Source organism: Aplysia californica, unplaced genomic scaffold (genome assembly GCF_000002075.1).
Source record: "Aplysia californica isolate F4 #8 unplaced genomic scaffold, AplCal3.0 scaffold00144, whole genome shotgun sequence".
In the NCBI taxonomy this organism is placed as follows: domain Eukaryota; kingdom Metazoa; phylum Mollusca; class Gastropoda; order Aplysiida; family Aplysiidae; genus Aplysia; species Aplysia californica.
In genome coordinates, this window is record NW_004797414.1 from 618,945 (window position 1) to 638,291 (window position 19,347).

At 41.3% G+C, this 19,347-nt stretch overlaps 1 protein-coding gene across 2 annotated transcripts in view; it reads right to left on the reverse strand.

Annotated features, from left to right (window-relative positions):
* Nucleotides 1–17,060, reverse strand: part of LOC101863506 (39S ribosomal protein L40, mitochondrial) — a 26,987-nt gene extending 9,927 nt beyond the window's left edge. The window contains exons 1-5 of one of the 2 annotated variants that reach the window (XM_005096993.3): nucleotides 16,989–17,060; nucleotides 14,775–14,861; nucleotides 12,616–12,786; nucleotides 11,661–11,859; nucleotides 8,113–8,902 (exon numbers count right to left, since the gene is read on the reverse strand). In XM_005096993.3, the coding sequence (XP_005097050.1) occupies nucleotides 8,792–8,902; nucleotides 11,661–11,859; nucleotides 12,616–12,786; nucleotides 14,775–14,861; nucleotides 16,989–17,023 (603 nt within the window). In that variant the 5' untranslated portion in view covers nucleotides 17,024–17,060 and the 3' untranslated portion in view covers nucleotides 8,113–8,791. Of the gene's footprint in view, nucleotides 1–8,112; nucleotides 8,903–11,660; nucleotides 11,860–12,615; nucleotides 12,787–14,774; nucleotides 14,862–16,988 lie in introns of those variants that run through there. The other variant, XM_035969404.1, reaches the window with a different exon arrangement.
* Nucleotides 17,061–19,347: the final 2,287 nt, after the last annotated feature.

Consider the following 19,347-nt stretch of genomic DNA (forward strand, 5'->3'; position numbering starts at 1 on the left):
ACCGACAAAGAGGGGAAAATAAAAGACGAACTGCAATATAAAAAAATAGTATGTAATGTGCTTATTATTATTCTTTGCGTGAAAATAACTATACATGGACACCTTAAAATTATCAAAATACACATGAAGTAGCCTTTTTGAAAAATGCCAAAACTCGCGGCCGCGACAAAGGCAGATGCTAGACTAGTGGTCATTTGTCTAATCTACTCTGCACACTGGCGTCTGTGGTGTAGCAGTTAGGCGTTTTTCATTGTCACTCGCAATTCGATTCTGACGAGTTGAACATTTTTTATCGAGTATCTTCATCTTTGTGCTGGGACATTGTATTCTGCTCAGCCTGGGTTGGCCCTGACACGGACAGGCATGATGCACGTCTGCTTCCTGAATGATCTAACTTGAATCGATGGAGGCGTAACACACTCAAATTTAAAGAAAACCCCAAAACAAAACAAAACTAATTGCTGCTGAAGCAAACAAGCAATATAATACTATGATTGATAGTAATAGATATTTGACCACACCAATCAATACAATTTAGATTTGGGAAGAAGTGGGCTCATCAGGCTGTTCCAACCAGCAATGAAAGAAATGCTTTAACCTCAACAGAAGAAGAATGGAGATGCTTGATGAATTAATTATCTACCCCTAATCGGGAATGGAACGGGCATCTTCAGTATGCAGGACCAGAACCCTTACCGTCCAACTACAAATGAGTCTAAAACAGAAGATCAAAGCAGTAGGCATGTTTCAGAGACGTTTTTGATAAAGCACAACCACAAAATAACTAATTTGAATGTAACGATGTTACGTTCTTTGTCAGGGGTAAAAATAACTCACAGTTTCTTGCCTAAAAGTGATTTATTTATTCTCTAACACAACGTTTATCAACCTTTTATAGCCAGCGCCTACTTTTACCACCTTTAAGAGACGACACTTTTTATACCACCCTCCCACAATAACAATGTTACTCTACTATACTAAGTCAGGAGCAACAATACACTTTCTTTCTTAAAGTCCTGTTCTAGTTTCTAGCTCTGTGTTTATTAACCCTTTTATAGCCAGCGCCCACTTCCGCCACCTTTAAGAGTTTACAATTTTCCTAGAAAACCACAGAAAAAGAAAACAATGTTATTTTACTATACTAATTCAGATGAAACACTACAGGGTTTTTTTTCTCAGTGTTTTTCATTCTTTTTATAACCAACACCGACAACACTTTTCATAGCTCCCTCTCACGTGTATTTTCTAGTGGGCCATTGAATCATTAACACCTGTCAGTGTCACTACCCGGGAACCCCCGCACCGTCCACCAAAATGACCAAATTCGCCCACTAGAGGGCGGCAATAATACGCCCAGATAGGCAAGGACTGATTTATAAATGTGATGGCCTCCCCCCCCCCCAACTTCAGCGTGACACACATTGAAGAATTTAAACTTAGAAATAAATTAATGATGGTTCCCAGTTGACGCCTTTTTATGTCCTACTTTAATGTGGGGGGAAAACTACATCGAACTCAAGATATAGGCCTAATGATTATTGCCGGCGTTAGGTTAGATATGTTTGCTTTAGAGTTTGGCACAACAAATAAAGATAGGAAGAGTGGCAGGGCAAAATATTGAGACAGGAAAATTGTATAATTATGATAAAATCTAGAAATGAGATTATTACCGTGTTTTAATTCTTGGCTATGCGGGCCAATTGTTTTTCAATGAGAGAAATCGCAGAGTTGCACGCCTCTTTCACATAAAAACATTAAAAAGTAAGCCATTTTACTTCCAGCCATGCCCCCCCCCCCGGGCCTATTTATGCCTAATTCACTTAGAAAGTCATAATTCCTCGATTAGTTGATGCACCGAAGTATAGAAGCGAGTATGAGTAAACACAATTTTAAAACGTTTATTTTGTCATCTTTGATTTTAATAAATGCTCGTTTAGGGAACAAAATCGTCGAAAGATCAAACAGCCAAACTCATGAATGAAATCAGTGCCCTCCTAAACATACAAATTATCCTTTCGTGTTCTCGCTCATCATCATTTGGTGGGAGAAGCGTAAAAACTAGAAGTACAGAATGGTATTAATTTTTGTAATCACAACAGAGAAACGGTTGTTAAAGTCGGGACAAATTATACAGAAACTAGGTTATATACATGACTCTATTTGTAAATTATTATTCTAACACGCCTAGCTCTGAATTTGGCGTCTCGCTATAATTTCTCACCTCTGGCGTCTTTGCGGGCAATTATAAGAGAAAAGTAGAGAAAGCGAGGCGTGCAAATAAGAGGGTCTACACTGAGATACAAAGTAGATGACGGTTAGGGCGACGTGACCTCCTCTGAGATCTGCTTTGGAATCTGGGGATAGAGAACGCTGCTAAATGAACGCAACGGAACCGAATTGTGGGATGGCTTTGAAGAATCAAGACCAGTCTCAAGATGAAATGACTTGGTAACCGTGGAGACTAATAATATGCCACACCTTGATAGAAAGAATAAATAATAGCAATCTATGTACCATTTGTATTATGCATACCGCTCAATAGCAAGCTGTATGCCTTTTGCAATATATCATTACCCCAGAATACCCTAGAACACTCAGAAACATTCTCGGCAGCCCTGGAAGCATACAGTGTTAGCAACTGAGCAGCACTTTATAAACACTACTAACAAAATGACATCTTTCGTTGTCTAAAACGAGATACCTATTCCCACCCGGGTGAAGTGAGGAAAATTCGTGTTAAGTGCCTTTCCCAAGGACACAACATCGGACCCTTGACGGGGTTTAAACCCATGACCTTTTGGTTGCGAGCTGAACAGAATAACAACTCTACCACCAACGAAAAAGACGTGATAGAGTGGAGAGCATCCATTATTTCCTTGAGCTCATGATTGCAACTGACAAGCAACAAAAACCAACCAAACCGAGCATCGTCAGATCACTCAAGGATAAAGTTACTTCGTTACGTCTCAAATCTAAGCGGCCCCAGTGTGTTTACACATTTTACGCAAAAGATATAACTGTTATTTTAATGTAAAGTAAATTGTTACTTTATTTTATGATTGAAATTTTTACCATAAAAATTCTATCCATTCATATTTCATCACTGACCAAAACCAAGCCGTGCTGTGAATGGTTGTGAATGCGACCAACTTGTGTTTCGCGCGCTCATATATTATATGACTATGACCGTATGCAGTTGCGAGCGCCGAAATACTCTTACTAACTAAATGTACATATCAAAGTAATATCTACGAATCAAGCGACTCCAGTGATTATACACGCCAGATCTTTAGTAACCACATGGTATCAGCTTCATGTGTACACTTTGGACCATTCAGAAGTAAGCACTTTATATACACGTACTCGAAGACAAGATGCTGGGCAAGAGGGCCAAGAAGGGACAAAGAGCAACATGGACGGATGACATCAAGGCATGGACGAGCGTGTGTGTGGTATCTATATGGAAAACGGCAGCTGGCGACTCTGAGCACTGGATGGAGGGTCAATACACGTCAACCTCGCTGAGCCAGAGATGGCACCTCATTATACAGTGTTATATCGCTACCTCAGAATTACAAAGTTCTATCTGCTCAATACCCAGTTTTGAAAAATATGACAACAAAAATTTGGAGATTCACAATATGTCAAGCTTTTTAAAAAATGCAATTCGTTCAATATCTTGACAACGACTGCAAATATTCTTGCGATATTAATAGAGCAGATAAACGCGCGCTCATTTGACCTGATGCTATTGCGAGCGCCGTAAAACCCCATACTAAACTAAAAAACAAAGAGCAGATAAATAATTTGCTTTCTGACCTCATGGTCCTTGTAACTCAAAACGGCCAAAAAATGTCAGATAGAGTTTGTAATTCTGAGGTAATATACGCACACAAGAGCAAAATTCGCAACCGAAATGTTTCGAATAATTTGCAAATGGATGAATTAAAACCCTCGACTGAGGGAATCCACAATACATGTACAATGTATTTAGATTTGATTCATGGGCGCTTTCACTTGTGCGGTGTTTACACATACAGGAGAAAAGTCGACGAGCAGTTCCCGATAAGATAATGCCAAATTCGTGTTTAATCGTAACGAGCATCTGACCATGACTGTTAACATTATTGTGTCGGCGAGCACTCAGGTAGACGCTCGCCCAGCATTAATCTACGACGGCGAGCATCTCGGCGAGCGTCTCGCAGAGCGCCTTGCCGAGCAATTAGTTTGAATCCTGGCCGCTCGCTGAGCCTTGAAACACAGCGGCCGAGTAAAATTTCATATATGCCGACAAACACGCCGTCAATGCTGACCATCTTGCCGACCCGTCACCGAGTTAGTCGGCGTGCAATGTTGTAATATAATATATAAAAAGGGGGGCAAAATGTTTGTGCTCATTCCTTCAATATATCTCATATGACACAGACGATGAGGTGTATACTTTATGTATACATAATACGGTGCCCTTGCTGTTGTGCTTGTGCAAGAAGAGGAGAAGGAGGAGGAGGATGAGGACCTGTTGGGTTAGACCATGGCTTCTAAGAACTTAGGACAGTTTGAGAAGCTGATGGCTGAACAGCAAGTTGAAGATGTGGCATCCTTCAGGAACCTCCTCAGAGCTTCTCCAGAGTTTTTTTCCCAAGAACTACTAGAGAAAATCGGCAAACACTTTCAGGAGGCAGTCACTGAAATCTGACATCAAGCTCGTTGTCACTTTTCGATACCTGGCAACAGGAAGTAGTTACATGCTCGTCGTGTCAACTTTTGCTCGCCGTGCTTGAGTAGCTTAGACTCCCCGTGCGAGATTTTTATACAGCGAGCATGGAATTGAACACGGCTACCATTCAGATATCTACGGCGTCTCACTGTCACTCGGCAACGTATGCACCTTTGGACGCCGAGCTATTTCTGACTCTCCCCGAGTTTTCCTAGAGCGAGTTATTGACTCGGCGACTCATTTTTCGCTGGGCAAAAATTTAAAGCATGTTTGCAATTTTCGGAAAGCTTCCCGAGCCCTGACAGGCAGAGTCGAAACCAGTCTCCTGAATGATCTAACTTATGGTTATGTCGATGGGGGTTTTAAACACATAAAATTAAAAAAACAATAACAGCTACACCAAAGTACACCACCACCACCACCAACAACAAAAAACAACAAACAAATCTGACATCAAATCTTTTGAACTTCCGTTTCTTTTACTTTTGGGAGTTTTTAAGGCTCCTCTCTCACTTGGCTGGGCCTCCTCGGAAGTCTCGTCCATAAATGAGCCTTATGTGTTTATGGGGGGCTCTAAACCCACACAATACCAGAACATTATATTATCAATTTGTGAGCCAGCCGTAGGACACACGATTGTTCAACCTGCTACCAACCGCATGCCTACAAATGTATTGTCTCAATTGGCATTACTTATTAGAACAAACCTCTAAAGTAAAGGCACACCCAGCAAAGATTGTGCGCACTAGATGCTTTTGAGCCGCAATGAAAGTGAAAAGGACCCCTGGCTATTTATAAGCCTAGATGTTGTCACCAGTGTCTGTTGTGTAGCAGTTATAGGGGGTGCCCACATATGCGATCGGGTAGTCGGGGCTAGTTAAATTGAGGGCGCAAAGCGGCCATTGTGGCACAAACTGATCGACTCGGTCGGTGACCCACAAAAACAAACGCGTTTGTTTTCAGGCCTGCGAATCGCTCCTTTTGGTGGTTTGCAGCAAATCACAAAAACAAGGCTGAGTCACTTGTCTATTTGACCCATGAATACATTAACTAAGCTTAAGGTACTCTGGGAATTCCCGGTTTCAGTCTCATGCCTTTGACAGTCTTCTCACTTCTCACAGCGGGTTTGGAGAGCTCATAGGCCTGGAGGAAGAAGACGAAAGACGAATAAGGAGAACGAGGAGGAGCATTACAGAGGGAGGGTGGTGAGAATGACAGGGAGTGAGAGAGATATGGAAAATTAGAAATAGACAAGAAAGGAGAGAGACACTAAAGCAAGCAAGCAAGCACTCATGCAAAAATGCACACACACACACACACACATACACGTGTGCGGCAACACACACGCACGCACGCACGCACACACACACACGCACACTCACACACACAGAGGGAGACAGAGAGAGGGAGTGGGGGAAGTCCAAGAGTACCGTAGTCCTAGATCTACTTAATGTTTTCAGAGGTCAAAGGTTCAGCCAATCGTAGCCCGGTTTACGCCCTCTATTTACTAATTTAGTCACATGTAGGTTAACGGTTTCTCTACTTTAACTTCCAGGTCGTCGGGTACAATGGCGGCGGGGTTGCAGTGTCCACTCAAACCGCCAGAAAGCGACCCGACCCGGTGACCCAACCCGATCCGCTAGTGGGCACCCCCAAGTAGACACTTCATCGTCGCACGCAGGAGACTTGAGTTTGATGCCCACGTGGAGATATTTTTTAAAATTGAGTATATTTTCGAGTTTTCTGCTAAAACATTGTAATCCCTTTAAGCCCGGGTTGTCCTTAACAAGCAGGATCGGAAGCCCGCCTCCTAAACGATCTAAGCTTTTCACGACCTCTCACCCTCCCCCGTCTCCCAATGCCTCACCCCCACCTTTTCCTCACTCCTCCCGCACTGCACTAACAGTACAACAACGACTAGAAACAATGTAACCTTACGGTTTGCTCTTTCGTTCCTACAAAATATATATCACCCTTACCTCTCTTCCCTCCTTTCTTTGTATATTTAATTAATATGCTTCTCTCCTCCCTCCTTTCTTTGTATATTTAATTAATATGCTTCTCTCCTCCCTCCTTTCTTTGTATATTTAATTAATATGCTTCTCTCCTCCCTCCTTTCTTTGTATATTTAATATGCTTCTCTCCTCCCTCCTTTCTTTGTATGTTTCTGCCAAGGAACTTAGGTGATCTATTTGTGATGCAAGTGCTGTGTAAAACTTACTAAAACTAAAGAATATAAAAATATAAAACTAAAAATATAAAAGAATAATATTACGTGCCCAGTTCTGTTAGAAGGCACTGAAATGAACTCATGATTTTGTAAACGATGGTAAATGTGTTGACCCTACCCCTTTTTATTATTAATTTTTCGGTTCAAGTTAGAGTTTTACAGATCTCGCAACACAAAATGCTGAACATTTGGGATGTTACAAGAGGGTAACAAACACACAAAAGAAGGAGGGGGATAAGGACGGAAGACATTTGTCAGAAAAGAAAGAGAGGCCTACACCAAAAGCTCCCACCAACCACTCATCCCCCCCATTTTCTGGCGATAAGACTTAGACCTTTCAAAAATCAGGCTGCTTCTACCCTGCCTGTCAAGGCAGCATCCAAGCAGACAGGCAAATGTACTAGATAAAATAATCAAATTCCCCACAAGAGAATCGAACTCATGCCTTTTGCATGAAACACCAAAGAGCCTTACTATCCCACCACAAACGCTTGTCTGTGAGCATAAATCCCATACCCCCATAATTCTTAGGTATGGTGTGTCACAATGTAGTATGTGCTGATATGTTTTGTTTTTACTGCTGTCCTTACGTGAATTATATAGGCTAATAAATGTATGGTTGTGAAACTTCTTCTTTATGTGGTTGACCTATCTTGTGTGAGTCGCTCAGTGATCATGTGATTGGTGTAAAGCACTCAGAGCTTGCCTTATACTAGCATGGGATAGAGCGCTATATAAATGCAATCTATATATTTGTAAAACTGGATCGATAATAACAACAACACTGGATCGATATTTGTAAATACGAACAGACATGCACTGCACCAATGGACGCAAGACGCACACACCCTAACCCAGAATCTAACCTCAACCCTATCCTAAACCTAACCCTAAAGTTATCCCAAACCCGAATCAGAACCCAAACCCTAACCCTTACCCCTAAACATAACTCTAACCCATAATCCCGAACCCCTTAACCGGAACCCTATGGTACAGAAGCTCAAATGTGTAAAAAAAGAAAAAAAACGTTGATGCAAGGAGGCTTAATTTTGTTACTTTTCTTATGTACAAAAATTTACACATAACATCATACATGCTCAGCATAACACAACCCTAATATTGATAAAAATGCTTTCAAAGAAACGCAAACATAAACACACACAAATTATTTCGTAGTGTGTAAATCAGTCCCATTTTTAATGAATGTAATGTTTCAAACAGACCATAGACTTGCCATTGTTCCCTATTAACTTTTCAAGGGCAAGAACCATGGTATGGTGGTTAGCGGGTGCTCTGGTGTGGTTTGCTCCTTCTTTCTCATCAAACATCCATCGTCCTTATCTCTCCTCCTTTTCTGTGTTTATTACTTTCTTGAACACTTCTAATCTTTGGCACTCATATGACCTTATTGCGTTGCAAGTGCCGTAAAAATCTTACAACAACATTATCTCTCAAAGAAGAACCAAGGTATAAAGAAGATATGAGGAAAATTAGCATCATGAAGACATGTGACATACAGAAGTAAAAACTACCCACTATTTGCAATAATATGTAAAAAAAATAACAGTGTTTTAATTCAAATTCAAAAGTAATTTTACCATACTGTAGGCCCATATCTCGTTTTTTTTCATGATTTTGAATATTGTGCATATAATTTTTTTTAAGGAAGTGAGACGACCAATGTAGTTTCCAAAGCTGCTGATTCATTCAAATCTCCACTAACAACAAACATCGCAAGGCTCATTTGCATTTATTTTCATACCATCATATCTAATATATTTTCCCATTCACAAAAGCAAACACCATCAATCAAAAACCTTGCACACTGCTCACTTGCCATTCATTCAATATTTTCTGGTTGTGTCTACATATTCCCCATCTGTTGCAACATGCTCTTTTAGAGGAGGAGTCACTTTTGGCCCTTCGAAGTATGTGGGGACGAAGCTGTAGTCAATCTGAAGACAGAAAAAAAAGTGATCAGTAATATGTGAGGCATCGTGGCAGGGCTGCCTACCTCAAAGTTCCCATTTCAGGTAGATTCAGAGTCATTTTCAGGTAGTTTGGCCCAAAATCAGGTAGTACAAAGATAAAGAAGAAAAAAATTAAAGATGATCATTGCCCCATCCAACACGCTAGCTTTCCATGATATTGGGTAATTATATTTTGAAAACTTGTTTGTGCATGCACATGTGTGTGTGTGTCTGTGTGTACATGTTGCCATGCTCTCGCATGTGCTTATACAGTGGAACTCGGATTCAACGAGGTCGCCTGGCCTGGCCTAAAACCTCGTTGAATCTGAGTGTTCGTTATAGCAAACATGAGGTTTTGTGTAGATAATAAAAGGCACAGAGCAAGTAATGTATAAAGAGAAGTCACAAGTAGTGCCTGAAATGCCTGCATATTATGAGCTGTGTAAAAAATAGACCGATTCGTTCAAATGCACACGCCTGTGTCATCTCGATTGTTTACCAAAAAGTAGTGTTGCTGTGTGTGTAGAGCCTAGCATACCCCCGGACCGCTGGTGCCCCGCCCCCCCCCCTCCCCGACACGCACACACAGCCACGTGTGTGCAGGACGCCCATCCGACCCTGACACACGCCAGAGAATGCAAGTGCGTGCACCCACAACACATGTGTTGGCATTTTAAAAGGCGGCTGATTGGTCGCATGCAATCGGATAAGTGAAAAATGGTTCATGATGCAGGTGCAATGGATGGTTTCCGGGAATGGATAAAGTTCATTCAGGGAGAAAAATGAGCTAAGCCGCGTCTGCGGAGGATGTTCACCCTGGAAGCGACCTTGTTGAATCCGAGCCCGCTGATTTAATTGCTTGTTGAATCCGGGTTATTCTTATAGATTTTAAAGAAGAAAAAAAACGGGGAATCTATCTCATCTCGTTGAATCCGAGTTCTCGTTGAATCCGAGCTCGTTGAATCCGAGTTCCACTGTATATGTGTGCGGGGAAGGAAGGGGGCGTTTGGGTGTGCACAGGTTACGATGAACAGTGTGTCTGAAATGAGGCGAGGCGTTTAAAAAAACCCATTTTATGGACTATCGTTCAAAGCACCCACCTATCATTCAGTATTGAATCTGTAATTGAGTGCAGGGAGATTGCCAAACTGACTTCAAAACCCCTAGCCCATACCAATAGAAACTATATCGAAACATATTTCCCGACACTAGAATAGGACTCTGATGAGTCCTTCGTGACTTAAGTATGACAAACAATTAATTTTAACTAGCTTTACCCTAAAAATACAAAATGAATCCTGATCTGGGGCTGAGGAGAGGCAAGAAGAACATCAACTGCCAAAACCATGTTTGGTTTCAGAAATCACGGATTTTAAAAAGCATGCAGGACAAAACTTATTTATAAAACCTGTATAGTTAGGCTCACGGCAGAGCAAAAAATGAAAATAAAAGAGAGCGTGTACCGAGAGCTGGAGCTGGAAGGACTGTGAGAGTGTGGGATGTAGTGATGCCAAAACCGTGGCAATCAGTGAATCACTGCATCATGGACTAAGTGCTGATTTTTTTTCAAAATGCTAAATCACAGTACCAGCAACAAACCCTATCCCCTCTAGCCTCTAGCCAATTCCACTAGACCATCAATTACCCTGCATTGTGGATTGTTACAGTTATACACATAGCAAATCACTCAGCGCACGCTGTGATTGATGAACCAGAGACCCACAGCCAAACAATGCCAACCAATCAGAGGCCATCTTCCACACCAACACATGCCTAGTTGATTCACGCAAAATATACGTCTTAGTATGTATTGGGGTTGAATAAAATTGGACTGGCGGCCATACACGTGTGACTGTGTGAACGTCTGTCTGAAGGGATATGGTGGGGTGGGGCTAAGCATTCCCAGCATGGAATGTCACTAGGGCTGCAGACGCATCACAAGTTAATTTTTTGTTCTCCACTACTGAACAAATAACAGTTGGAGGTGATGGATTGGACATACATGTACTCTCAAGAATCTAAGCAGCTGCATAACAGAGAAAGTGTTGGGCTGGAATCCACAGGGTAAGAGATCATGGGAAAGGCCAAGTGGAACCAGGAGAAGAGGGACAGAGAAGGACATAATGTACAGAAAAGTGGGAAGACTGAAAATGTCAAAACGCTAGCTCAAGACAAACGCTTGTACGAATGACCACTTCCCAGCTTGCATTTGTGAGGCATCATAGTGAAAGCAGGCGCTCGGCAAAATTATGATATTGAAGAAAATGACATTTTCCTGCTAGTTTGGCAATTTTTATCAAATTTTGGCTCAACACCTTTTAAAACATTTCAAAAACACATATCTGTGTGGATGTTACAGGAAAAATGTTGATTAAAGGCTCCCAAAATGTAAATTTTCAGTTTCAAAGGACTCTCAAACTTTGGAGATCACCAAACTTTGGTGGCCATTTTCTCGTTCATTTGACCACAAGGTGGCCCCTACCCTCTTTGATCGCAAATATTCCAACTCTTATTTAAGATAAATGGGTAAAAAATAAATAAATCGAAAGAAAGATAAATAAATACACTTTACAATGATATCAATAACTCCATCTGCCCTAAAATTGACGAGTACCTGATTCCACCACATCGTGAAACATTTCCTACATTATAATAACACTATCCAACACGTAGACCTGTCTGAGACAACCACTCTTCTCTTTGACAATGGGTGGCCATCTAGGAGAACTTTGATTGTACTCACCTTGATGGCAGCCTGGTACAGCTCCTCCGACTCCGCTCGCAACTCTGCCAAGGCCTCTTCCTGAGCGGCACGAAGGCGGGCACATAGCTGATATTCCTCATGCCAGTAACGGGTCTGCTGACGGGCCCATGACTTGTGCAGCAAAGCTCGATGTTCACTCTCATCGAATGAGAGCACAGCAGAACCTCGACGTCTTTCTCTGAAGAAAAAAAACCAAACAAACAAAAAAACCCCCCATTTTAGGCATCATTATCCTTCGATGGAGGATTATGGAAGTTTATCGTGTGTTGACAATGAAATAAGAAAGGTAAAGTTTTGTGGTGGAAACAAAAATGATGGAAGTTTCAAAAGTGGAAATAAAAATGAGATGAAGCATTATAGCTGTAAGTAGAATAAAAACAAAAATGATGGAAGTTTCAAAAGTGGAAATAAAAATGAGATGAAGCTTTATAGCTGTAAGTAGAATAAAAACAAAAATGATAAAGTTTTGTAAGAAGAAATAAAACTGCCAAAAATTGAACTTCATGGGCAAACTGCAAACAATTGCAAGTCTATAACCCTTAATATCATTATCACAATGAACTGTTGGCTTGTTTGCCAAGGTCAGCTGTGGACGAAGTACTTATCCCATTTCAAGTTGTTAGCTCACTGCCGATCCATGCCAAATATGCTGTGGTTAAGCTGTTTCAACTGCCTACATTTACACCAACCATCGCAGTTTTCAAGTTCACAATCTTTTTTAGTGTATCATTACTAAAGCTATAATCTCGGCTGGCTTTATGTCAGTTAGCTGATTCACAGAGAGTGATTTTTAAAGATACACAGGGGATAACAATGAGAAATACAGCATCTAGCCAGTGAGCCAAACAAACTTTAAAAATAAGCACAGCCTCGATGAAATTAGCTCTTATAATTCAAAGTGCAGCAGCCTTGACGACGCTAGTCTTTTACTCACTTGGTATCAAAAACGCTTTTCTTCACGCCTTCAATCTCCGCTACAGGCTTCAAGATTCTCCCAAATCTGGTCAGACGTTTGATTTCTTTCTCAATTCTCTTGATCTTTTTGGCCTCTCTTGCAGCGATGACCCCTGGGTCTACCTTCTTTTTCTTTTTCATTGGCTCAGCCCTGTGGGGAAAGAAGAAATTTCGAAATTTAAGACTCACCCAATCAAAATAAAAGAAATAACATTTGTATAGAGTAAATTTCCGCTCAACAGCAAGCTCTATGTGTTACTAGTAGTAGTATAGGGTTTTACGGCGCTCGCAACTGCTTAAGGTCATATGAGCGCGTTAAAACAACTTATACTATATTACCTCAGCAGACCTGATAGCATTCTGAAACAATCTGAACTTCCCGGGCAGCATAGAGTGAAACAAAAACTAAGGAAAAAAATTAACACTTGAACAATCAAACTTTTGAATTGCCGTCTATATAAATTGTGTATGTTTGTTTTAGTAGAGATTTTACAGCGCTCGCAACGGCATAAGGTCATATGAGCGCCAGAAGATTAGAGGTGTTACAAGGGAGTAACAAACATAAAAAAGAAGGAGGGGAGATAAGGACGATAGATGTTTGATAGGAAAGAAGAAGCCGAAAACCATACCAGAGCACCTGCCAACCACCCACATATATATTTGTGCAGTCTTGACAATTTCAAAAAGGGAAAACAAAACATCAAGAGATGGGCATTCAAAAACATAATCATCACTCAAATGTACGAAACTTAATCTCAGCTCAACATGCAATTTTGGGGTTCTTTAAAAGTCCTGCTTTTTATTTAACTCCATTCCCATCAGACCGTGGGCTGCCTCAGACCTGTCAGGCAGAGTTGAGCATGTAAATGAGAGGCCTCACAAAAGACTCCAGCCTTGATGCATCGGGCTGATAGTTAGTGACACCACTGAGGTGGCTGAATACAGTGGAACTCGGATTCAACGAAATGAGATACATTCCCCGTTTTTTTCTTCTTTAAAATCAATAAAAATAACCCGGATTCAACGAGAACTTAAATCAGCGAGCTCGGATTCAACGAGGTCGCTTCCAGGGTGAATAGCCCCCGCAGATGTGGCTTCACTCATTTTTCTCCCAGAAAAAACTTTATTCCAGGAAACCATCCATTGCACCTGCATCGTGAACCATAGCCATTATTCAATTAGCCGATGGCATGCGACCATAGATGTACACTATAGGCACTAGATACCGTACGCCCCTCTCTCGCCTTGCTGCGCGACGGCCAGATTTGACAGCGGCGTCCGCCATGTTTCAGTGGGCGAGCTGTGTGAAGGAATTCAAGCTAAAGCAATGGGCTAGCCTGCATGTTTTCTCTCTCCCTCATACGTGATAGGCAAGGCTTGGTCCTTGTTATTACTTTTTTTTTTACATGGGCGCTGTGGCGTACTATCTACTTTACTAAATAGCAATAATACAACGTTCTTTCTACATCTAGATCTACAAACAAATGTATTATTAAAAAGATAGAGATAGAGATATAGGCTTTAAAAACAGAACCCCCCCCAAAAAACCCCCCAAAAAACCCTTTATTTCTTCACCAGCATTTTATCTACTAAAGCTCCGTCTATTGCTGTTTTAAGTAAGTCAAATTTTTATCCCCCCTTCGGCAACTGATCATTATTACAATGATACGATAGTCTTGACGTAGATCTACGTAATGAAATGTGCACTGGTCTGTGGAATTAAAAGTTGCCATATGCTAGGCTCTGCACAGCAACACAACTTTTCGGTAAACAATCGAGATGACACAGGCGTGTGCATTTGAACGAATCAGTCTTTTTTTCCCCACTACTTGTGGCTTCTCTTTATACATTACTTGCTCAGTACCTGTAATTATCAACACAAAACCTCGTGTTTGCTATAACGAACACTCAGATTCAATGAGATTTTAGGTCAGGCCCGGCGACCTCGTTGAATCCGAGTTCCACGGTACAAGCAATGCCTTTCCTTACTTAAAAGTTTCTCCAGGAGACTTCAAAATTTAATTCCAAACTTTTATAAAAACTTGAAAAAAAAAAAAAGAATGATTGAGGAGGTGGTGAAGAAAGACATATAGGCCTAAAATTCAGTAGAGAACAAAATAAATTCTACATAAGGCTCACCATAATTGTTGAGATGCTTTGAATAGCAAAGGAGTCTGTTGAGTGTGCAAATAAGAGCACACTTTCAGAGCTACTGGGGTCTCCTTCCTGTGGATAAAGAGAGAAAATAGAAAAGTGAGGGGGTGAATTGGCCCCATTGTCTTCTTTTTCTTCTTTGGGTTCCCCTGCTAGATCTCAGAGGTAGTTGACTGCTGATTCTTCAAATTGCAGGACAACAGACTTTTATGTAAGTGACCATTTTTTCTACATAGTATGGGCCTTTGCCTTCAGACAGCCACATTCTGATTTCAAGGGTGCTCTATATGTGTTTTTATACTGACTAGAGTGTGTTCAGTTTTGGTAGAATTACACTTTTATCGATTTTAGGAACATCAAGGGATCTTTCATCATGTGCGCAATTAGCCCGGGACTCTGAGGTTTTTTCACCCGTATCCCAGAAGGCTAGGTGTTTGATCTTACCTACCCTCAGATCAGGGGTGGGGCCGTAACTGTAAGACAGCAGTAAGAAAGAGCCAAGAGTAAAGAAGAGAGGTTTTTTACTTCTGTACCCGTCTCAAGCTGAGTAAATTCTTCTATTCAAAGCACTTTTCTTGTTCATTTTTATCTGCTTTACACAAATTTTGACTTTACATCCATTGCAAATTATATTACTTTATGAGATTTTGGATATTTTTATACGAACTATATAAAAATGTGACCAATTATAATGCCATTTTTGTGTGTTCTGCAACAACAATTTTATTTTTATGGCAGTAAGCCCTCAAAACAGTGCACTCTGTGCAGGTCTAAAAGTAAAAATTTACAGAAGAGAGGAGTTCATAGGCCTTGGGTTGGGGGGAGAAAGTGGAGGAGAAAGATGACAGAATATGACTGGAGACCAGGAAAGGAGAACATTAACCCTGGAAGCGCGCAGGCCCTATAGCTATATAAAGGGCGTGAGCCGGGCTACCCGGGAAGCGCGCACGCCCTATATCTGTCCCTGTGGTTTTATGCACCCCGCATAATTTAGCAAAGTTTGATCACTTTTTGCATAATTTAGCAGTTTGATCACTTTTTGCATAATTTCTTATTATTTTCCTTTATCATTCTTTGTTAAAATTAACAGAATCGCATAATTTCACATTTTTGGGCTCAGTTTGCATAATTTCAGAATTTTTCTTGCATAAAGCGACGGGGACAGCTATATATAGGGCTGACCTACTTCGACTGGGAAGCGCGCAGGGCATAGTAGACGCTGACCTTTTACAATGGAAAATTCCAGTGTTCCTATATGGAAAATGACGTAGTCAATTACAGGCCAAAGTTATAAATAGTGACCAATGACTTTGCAAGTTATCTTGACCTCGTAGAGCGTCTCTTGGCCGAGATATCGATCAATAAAGTGACGCGGTCCCGCTGAGTGACTACACGCTAGATCTATATGTTATCACTTGTTTCGCCGTGCTGATGTACTAATTGTTGAGTCTATCGCGTTCTGGGCTTTGTTTGTATTCATTTGATCGCTGATCATTTTTGAATGGCTCATTCTATCAGCTTAAAGAAAATATATGGTTTTATGCTTTTTATCATCTGTTGAGCCGTAAATGGTCGTTCAGTAGCAGGTATATTTCGGGTATCTCAGCTGATTCTCCCCTGCCAAACCCCCATGTTTACAACTGATCGGCCATGGCGGCAGGGCATTTTTGGTGGGTTACTTCCAGTGAAACGCTGAGCGCTTCTAGATCTAGATTTTAGTCCTGGGGACAGGGTTAAAAGTAGAGGAAGAGCATATTTTCTTCGCTGTAACTGTTAGGGCTAGGCAGTCAGGTTTTGGACTCAAAAGCCCAAAAAGCCCTTTTTCAATGAGAGGCACGCATTGAACTTTTAGATCATGAGAGCCCCAATTCTCTTAGTGATTAAAAGTCAGGCATGTCTGATTCAGAAATCAGTCAGTAGTCTAGATCTAGATCTAGATCTAGATATCTAGAATCTAGTATAATCTAGATCTAGTGAGTAGTCAGCAAACAGCTCAAACTCAAAACGAAAACTCTCAGTCAGTCACAAAGTCAAAATGTCTCTGGTCTCTCGCACCACAGGCAAATCTAGATTTAGATTTAGGTGCCAGCCAACTTCGAGAACAAATATTAGTTTGAGCAGTGGTAGTGCACAAACAAATGTGGCAACAAAGTTTAACCTTTCAATTTGATAAGTTCATGCCGAGGCTATTAAACTTACAGAAGGTTGCGGAGGCTCAACAGGGTCGACGCCATGTTTTTGGTAAAGGCAAACAGAGTTATCTGTACTTGGCACTTGTTCAGTTACGATTTCATTTCGCAAAAGAAAGTATGAATGAAAATAATAACCAATCTCTCTCTCTCTCTCTCTCTCTCTCTCTCTCTCTCTCTCTCTCTCTCTCTCCCTCCCTCTCTCGGTCACTCAGATACAAGCATCTACACACTCTATTATTCTTCTCCAATTTGACAGATTTTGATGACCGCAGAGGAATAATAATAATAATATTATGCAGCCCCCCCAAAAAACCCCCCCCAACAACAACCAAAACAACAACAACAGCAAAAAAAACTCCAAACAAACAAACAAACAAACAAAAACCCCAACAAAACAACAACAACAACAATTAACAACAAACAACAAAAATATAACAACAAAACAAACAATCCAACAATAACAAAAAACACAAAAAGCTCACTAGATCTAGATCTAGTTTGAGATAGCATTTCATGAGTTAAATTTTCTGTTGGGCACAGCAATTGTTAGGCTACCTTATTGGAGTGGGTATTTCACAGGTAAGGAACAAACTCATCAATAAAGTGACCAATTATTATTATTAACTGGAAATCAAAGTAATGGACCACACAGGGAAGGAGTAGGGATGATCATATCCAAAACAGCTGAAAAGACATTCAGGGGCTGGGAAGCGCACGCCCAAGGATCATCATAGCCTCATTTGGAATTATAAGAATTAAAGAACCCAAGGACAGAGATGGTAGGAAGAAGGTCATAAACGTGATTATCGTACAAGTGTATACCCAAACCAATGTTTCAGAAGAGGAGAATAAAGATGACTTCTACAACCGCCTGCAGAGTGTGATCGACAAACTTCCAGGTAATGACATCAATATTGTCATGGGAGACCTAAATGCAAAGGTAGGTTCGGACAATAGTCACTGAGAGGAAATCATGGGCAGACATGGATTAGGAGAGGCAAATGACAACGGAGAAAGATTCCAGAACTTCTATGCGTTCAACAACTTGGTTATTGGAGGAACAATCTTTTCACATAAAAAATTCATATGGCCACTTAGGTCTCCCCAGATGGAAAAACGGAAAACCAGATTGACCATTTTTGCATCTCCCGAAAGTTTAGACGCTCACTGGAGGACGTCCGATTCTTACGAGGAGCAGACGTCGCATCAGACCACCATTTGATCCTTGAAAAGAGAGATAGAAACTGTATTTCTGTCTGTCTGCCTGTCTCTGCCTGTCTCACAGTGTTATTAACATTCTCTCTCATTGTCACTCTCTGTGCCTGTCAATCTCTCTCTCTCTCTCTCTCTCTCTCTCTCTCTCTCTCTCTCTCCCCCCCCCCTTGGGAGCGGTTAGGGCGAGAGTGTTAGGGTTTAGGCTTGGGTTAGGGGTTGGGTTAGGGTTAGGGTCAGGGTCAGGGTCAGGGTTAGGGTTAGGGTTAGGGTTAGGGTTAGGGTTAGGGTTAGGGTTAGGTCTCTTCTTCATTGTGTTTGTTAGGGTGATTGCTCTTTACCCGGAAGTGCTTCCAATATCCCGCCCTTAAGACATGCATGTGAAAGAAATAGTCTTTTTGTTATAGGAATAGTGTAACGCTCTCCAAATTCATGGATGTTTAAATAAGTAATTTTAGAGATTAAATTCCGGTTCAAATTTGGTGCTGAGGAAAAGAACAGTTCCTGGGGTGAGAAAGCCAATCAAGATACAGGCGACAATAACCACAAGCCTGATTGCTCTTCTTCTTTCTTCTTCTCGATCGCATCACACTTGAAGTCCGGTATCTGTCATAAATTGGGCCGTCCTGCTCAGTTCATCTGTCGGCTCGTATAGCTTCTCTTGTAGCGTCAGTGGGGTTGGCTACGTTTCCTGTCTCAGGGCCCTGTGTGTCTTGCAGTGCAGAAGGATGTGTTCAACAGTTTGGTCCGCCTCTCCACACTGGCATTTTGGTGATTGTACTAGTTTAAAACATTTGTACATATGTTGTCTCAGTCTTGTGTGTTGTGTCCTTAGTCTGAGGATAATCACTTGTTCCTGGCAGGACAGCTCATGGTAGCTATCTGGTGTCTGATGTGCTTTAAATAGTGCATTTATAATAGTTTTTATTTCTGTGTAGTTAACGCTGTTGTCTGGCTGCTCTTTCTGTGCTCCTGGTTTGGCCATACTGTCTGCCTGCTCATTTCCCAAGACACCACAGTGGGATGGAATCCACTGCAGCATGATCCTCAGACATGGGATGTCCTCAATTACTTTTCGTAGCCTCGGTAGTTTGCCGGAAGTGATTGCCTGCAGTACTGACATGGTATCTGTTAGGAATACTACTTGGCTTTGG